At 31.2% G+C, this 6,706-nt stretch overlaps 1 protein-coding gene across 1 annotated transcript; it reads left to right on the top strand.

Annotated features, from left to right (window-relative positions):
• The first annotated feature begins 3,092 nt into the window (after nucleotides 1–3,092).
• LOC129869885 (zeatin O-glucosyltransferase-like) lies at nucleotides 3,093–4,475 on the top strand. Its single transcript, XM_055944464.1, has one exon. It carries the CDS (start codon nucleotides 3,093–3,095, stop codon nucleotides 4,473–4,475), a length of 1,383 nt encoding a protein of 460 aa, XP_055800439.1.
• Nucleotides 4,476–6,706: the final 2,231 nt, after the last annotated feature.

Below are 6,706 nucleotides of genomic sequence, written 5' to 3'. Positions count from 1 at the left end.
GACTGACTAGAACTGAAGTTGAGTCAAAGCCGATAGAAGACTCACTGCACTCAACAAATAAAACAAAGAAAGATACAAGTAGGGGTCAGTACAGGACAACTATACTGAGTAGGTATCATTGGCCGACTCAAAATAGGAATCAATATGCAATAAGTAATAGCGGGAAATCAACCGTAGCACTTAACATGTGGCAACCAACAAGATCAAGATCAAGTAACAACACAATTAACAATTTTATAACCAATCAACAATAACAAGATCACACAGGAGGACTCATGCCTCCACATCACACTCTTTTGGAAAATGAGTTATTGGAGATTGGGTAGCATTAAGTTATTTTAAGTTGTTCTCCTTTTATATTACTGTGCCGAAACGTAACACCCGATCTAATAATACCGTGTTGAAACATGACACCCGATCCAAATATATCGTATCAGAATGTGACACCCGATCCAAATATACCGTGTCAGAATATGACACCCGATCCAAATATACCGTGTCGGAATATGACATTCGATCCAAATATAATTAATTTATCATTCTTCATAATTACATTCCACTTTATTAACAATATTTTATCAAGTCTTCTTTATTCAAGACACCATTTTTGATAGGGCAAGTTCAAGATTATGAATTTCATGACCTCGGGATTTCAGACCAATCACAACAATATATCAACCATTCAAACCACAACAATTAAATACGTAGTAAACTTCACACATTACTCAATGAATATCAATCACTATTAAGAGTCTATCTATGATATAGAATAAAAAAACCATAACCTACCTCAACCGAAGAACCAAAGTAAAGCAAGTTAATCCACCAATGTCTTTCCTTTCTTCAATGCCTCAAACCAATTTCAATCTATCAAATATATAATATATATAAGTAAACTAATCTGTACATCAATATTATATATATGTTTAACCTAGACCCAATAACTCATCCAATTCTATAAACACGTTCCTAATCTTGATGCCACTTAGCATGTCAACTCCCATATTTTTTGAATTTCAAAACTAGGTTAACCCTCAATTGAATTAAATAATCACTTTAAAAGTTGAGCCTTTCGTAACGCTTTCGAATGATCAAAATCTATTTAAATACATAATCTTCGTAAGAATACGAATCCAATGACACTCATATAGATATATTTATTTTTGGATCAAAATTTGGGTCAAAGAGTCATTCCGAGTCATTGAAGTCAATTTTGAAAATTTCTTTCCGATTATGTTCACTCATAATAAAATAAACTCACTTGTCAAATTTCAGCTAAAACGGATCGTTATTCGACCCCCAAATCAAGATTTTATGTGAAGAACCCTAGGGTCATATTTTTTTATTTCAACGTTGCTTCTCCACCAATATACCCTAAAAATATGTTCATAATCACATAAAAATTTAATGGAAATGATGAGAATAATTACATTGACGCTTTGGAAGGAAAATTCCTATTTTTCTCTTCTCCTTTATTTTTTTTCTCCTTTCTTTTCTTTCTTCCTCCATATTTTTTTTCCAGATTCTGCGTTATGTTCTTCGTCGATGTTCTCTTCAAAAAAAAATTCTTTCTTTTTGCTCCAACTAATTATGTACAAAAATTTATAAACCCTATCATTTTCCTTTAATAATTGGTATAGAGTATTAATTAAATTAACACTTTAACCCATTAATTAAATAAATTATCAAAGTTTTCCCCTCAACTAAATAACCGTAATTATCGAAAAATCTAAAATATCCAATTAAAAATTTACGAGATGAATCTTTTATGAACTAAAAATTCCTAATACTCAAAACGATCTAATAGATCGTTACATTTATATTTTAATAATGAAATAAATTATTTCAATACATGATGAAATACTTTATTCTAAAATAACTTATCTTATGATAATTAATCTCGAGATAACTTATTCTCAACCAAACGATTAGTGAATAATCTATTAGATGCCAATGACCCGTGGTAGCATGGACCCAACTATAGATCAATTAATTTATAATTCTTTATAAACTCATTTATAATTTTGTATTTTTTTACATAAGAATTTTTTACTTCACACACAAAAAACATGATAATAATAATAACATAAAGTGATGTGAAAAAGGAAAAAAAAGTAACTAAATTAATGATCACGAGTCACAAGAGCCATAAAGAGTGGGGTGCTATAGAGTAGCTACAAGACGACAGATCTGATCTGCAATTAATACGCATGTGCTTATTGGAACTATAATAATAATAAAAACTTTAAAAAATAACAACGATTTTGAAACATAATTAGTTTTTTTAACTACAATTTATTTAATTATATTTTATAACTATAGTTTTAATTGTTATTTCAATTTTCATTTGTATATTTCACTGCATTATACAAATTAGACTTTATCATTTGTATATCTCGTTGTGTTATATAAATTGAGCTTTCAAAGAGATTGCATATATTATTTTTCAGATTTACTTTAAAGATTTGTATCTGAATCCTCAAATTTGTATATGAACCCCTAAATTTATATAATATCAAATTTCATTAAACTATTCTTATCATATAATATAATAATAATATTTATCAAGCATAATTTTTTCTAATAAAAATGGGTCAGATTGGGTCAAATGGGCGAATCTCAAAAAAGAATTGCATATTTAAAATAAGGAGTGAATAATTTAATTCTCAACTTGACACGTATCCTTCTGTCAAAATAATTCTCAAAGTATAATGAAAAGATATATTTAAAACTCAAAAATATAACGAGAGAAATATATTTGGATTGAAACTCAAGTATATTTAAATTATTTTTCAAACTATAGAAATATATTTCACCTTCGAATGAAAATCACTTACACCCCCAAACTTTGATTTAAAAATCAAACTCTCTACTCAACTTTAAAAAATAATCAGTCTCTCCCTTTTTCTAATTGACTTTTTTAAATATTTATTCTACCCTTGCATAATAATGTATGATAAGATAAGGTTTTATATAGAGCTACCCCTCCACATATATTTTAACTAACACTTCCAATATTCATTTCTTCTTGATTGATTTGTTTGTCCTCTTTGTGTCCAATGGCTACTACCAACAACTCAATAATTGTAGCCATGGTGCCATTTTCTAGATTTACTCATATCAATCAACTCTTCCTCCTTGCTCGTATCATTGCCTCTCATAATATACCGGTACATTTACTTTGCCTTCCTGAATTTAATAAAGATTTAAAGCCACGCCTTAAAGATGAATATTTTGAGGTTGCAAAAAATATTCATTTTAAAGACATTTTGCTTTCACAAGATGAATATTGTAGAACAACGGAAGATGTTGATGATGAACTTGTGCTTTCGATTATGGAATTGTTGGAAAAACAATCCGAGGCTATTCAGAGAACATGCCTTGAACTCTCCACAAATACAAAGAAATTAGTCATAATTTATGACTCGATAATGAAGGACTATCTAGGGGATGTCCATTCATACCCTAATATTGAGACTTGTATTTTTCATTCAGGTTCAGCTATAAGCAAATATTCTTTGCTCCGACAGAGTGTCGATGACTTAGAAGTTGTTGATGGTGGTGGTGATGGTGATGATAATGATCATGAAAAGTTGATTAAGCAAATGCATGAAGAGTTCCCAGCTATGGATAGTTGTTTTCCACCGGGTATGGACATATTCGAAAAAGATTTATATGAGTGGGATCTCAACTCAGGAGAATTCATGATTTCCTCTAGAGAAATTGAAGGTAAGTATTTAGATTTACTAGCTAAGGCAAAAAATAAGAAGCCTTTGTGGGCATTTGGTCCACTTCATATGTTGCTATCATCATCATCATCATCATCTCGCAACAAGGATCCTCGCCATGAATGTCTTGAATTTCTTGACAATCAAGATCTTAATTCAGTAATATACGTTTCGTTTGGAACAGGGACTGCATTATCAAAAGAGCAAGTCAATGAGCTTGCATTTGGTCTAGAAAAGAGCAATCAAAGATTTATTTGGGTAATAGGGAAAGGGGATCATAGTAATACTAATGATAATAATAACACTATTGAATTACCACAGGGATTTGAAGAAAGGGTGAAAGGAAGAGGAATGGCTGTGCGAAATTGGGTGCCCCAATTGGAAATCTTGGGACATCCATCTACCGGTGGATTTTTAAGTCACTGTGGGTGGAATTCTTGTATGGAAAGCATTAGCCTAGGAGTTCCAATAATAGCTTGGCCAAATGAGTGGGACCAACCTTATAATGCTGTTCTTGTAACTAAAGTGCTAAAAATTGGAATCTCACTCTCTAACTGCACTCGCAACAATGAGTTAATCACATCAAAATCAATCGAGAAATCTGTCAAAATTTTGCTGGATACAGCAGAAGGAGAAGAGATGCGGAAGAGGGCGGTGGAGTTGAGCAATAAGATCAAGAGTTCGGTTAGCCCCGGAGGTGTGACAGCCAAGGAAGTTGAATCTTTCATATCCTATATTACCAAATAACTTTGTAGCTTAATTTTAGACTTGGTGCGTCTCTTTATTTATTTTGTTTAATAATAGACGTACTAATCCTCTTTGTTATTTTTAGTTTAAAATAAAGTTCCCAGTTTTATTTATCTACTACTATGAAATCTTTTTTATATATAATGTGATTCATATATTTTTATTATTATATAATTCAAAGGACACAATTATGTGGATTGAATACACCCAAGATTTACAATGTACAAAATTGAAATGTGTAAAAATTTTATGACAAATTTGTAAATAGATACAGACGGATAATATTATTGTTTACTCAACCTTGATAATTCTGTAAAAGTCCCAAAAACTATGAAAGTATATAACTTCTTTTTTTCTTCTGGGTCGTTCCGTGCGCATTTTTTATCCAACCTTGATAATTTATGACTTTTAATTTATTTTTTTTATTATTAAAATTAAATTCTTATTCCCTCCTTTCCATATTAGATGAGCACTTTCTATTTATACAGTAATTAAGAAATCATTAATAGATTGATTACCTTTACTATTTTGTCATTTGTTCATATCAATGCAATACACATAGAGTATAAAAATAGCTAGTATTGAAAATTATTCTCATTTAAAAGGTCATATTAATTGTAGGGGTAAAATGAAAAAAATATAACTAATTCTATCTCGATTTAGTAAGTGATAAAGTAATATGAGACAAACATTTCTAGTAAGATATACATCTAATAGAAGACGGAGGGAGTATTAAATTTATCCAAATATATTAAGTGTTTAAAAATTATTTGAACATAAAATAAGACAATCCAAATTGACTCTTACTCCCTCCATCTCATATTAGATGAACGTTTTTTATTTTACATGGTGATTAACTGTAACGACCCATTAGGTCGTTTTGAGAATTAGAGGTTTTTACTTCATTAAAGACTCATCCCGTAAATTTTTAATGGGTATTTTGGACTATTCCATAACTCTGCTTATTTAGTTAAGGGGTAAATTTAGATAACATATTTAATTAATGGGCTAAAGTGATAATTTATTTAATGCCCTATACTAATTGTTCAATACATATAAAAGTATATTAATGGGATTTAGCTTTTATTTATTTATTAATTCATGATTAGTTGCCCTAACTAAGTAGAAAAGAAAAGGGAAGAAATAGAGAAAAGGACGAGAAACTTACCTCGCAGACGACGACGGAAGAGGTCACCACACTTCAAATTCATATTGGAAATGTTTTGAGGCATCGAAGAAAGGGAAATCACCGGTGAATTAGCTTGCTTAACTTTGGTTCTTCGGTTGAGGTAGGTTATGGTTTTATTCTACACCATAGATAGACTCTTAATAGTGATTGATATTCATTGAGTAATATGTGTGAAGTTTACTACGCATTTAATTGTTGTGGTTTGGATGGTTGATATGTTGTTGTGATTGGTCTAAAATCCCGAGGCCATGAAATCCATAATCTTGAACTTGCCCTATCAAAAATGGTGCCTTGAATAAAGAAAGCTTGGTAAAATATTGTTAATGAAGTGGAATGTAATCATGAAGAATGATAAATTAAATATATTTGGATTGGGTGTCACGTTCCGACACGGTATATTTGGATCGGGTGTCACGTTCCGACATGGTATATTTGGATCGGGTGTCATATTCCGACATGGTATATTTGGATCGGGTGTCACGTTCTGGCACGGTAATATTAAAGAAAAACAAATTCAAATGACTTAATACTACCCAATCTCCATAACACATTTTCCAAAAGAGTGTGATGTGGAGGCTTGAGTCCTCATGTGTGATTTTGACATTGTTGATTGGTTATGTAATTGTTCATTGGTTGCCTCCTGTTAAGTGTTATTGCTGATTTTCCGCTATTACTTTATGTATATTGATTTTTATTTTGAGTCGGGCGATGATACCTACTCAGTACATGTTGTCCTGTACTGACCCCTACTTGTATCTTTTCTTGTTTTATTCTGTGGAGTGCAGCGAGTGTTCCACCGACTTCGACTCGACCTCAGCTCTAGTCCGTCTCAAGTTCATCAGATTTCGGGGTGATCTATCCTTCTAGCTCTAAGATGGATTCTCTCAGTCATGACATGATGTCCTTAGTGTTCAGACACGAACTACATCATTTATTTTATTTTAGTTTTTGACATTCTAGACTTAGTATTTAAGAATTATATGTCCTTGATGTGATGACTTTCAGATTTTGGGGAACGTTATGTAGTAAATTATTGTGGATT

This window comes from Solanum dulcamara, chromosome 10 (assembly GCF_947179165.1).
Source record: "Solanum dulcamara chromosome 10, daSolDulc1.2, whole genome shotgun sequence".
NCBI lineage: Eukaryota > Viridiplantae > Streptophyta > Magnoliopsida > Solanales > Solanaceae > Solanum > Solanum dulcamara.
This window is presented reverse-complemented; position numbering and strand designations above follow the sequence as displayed.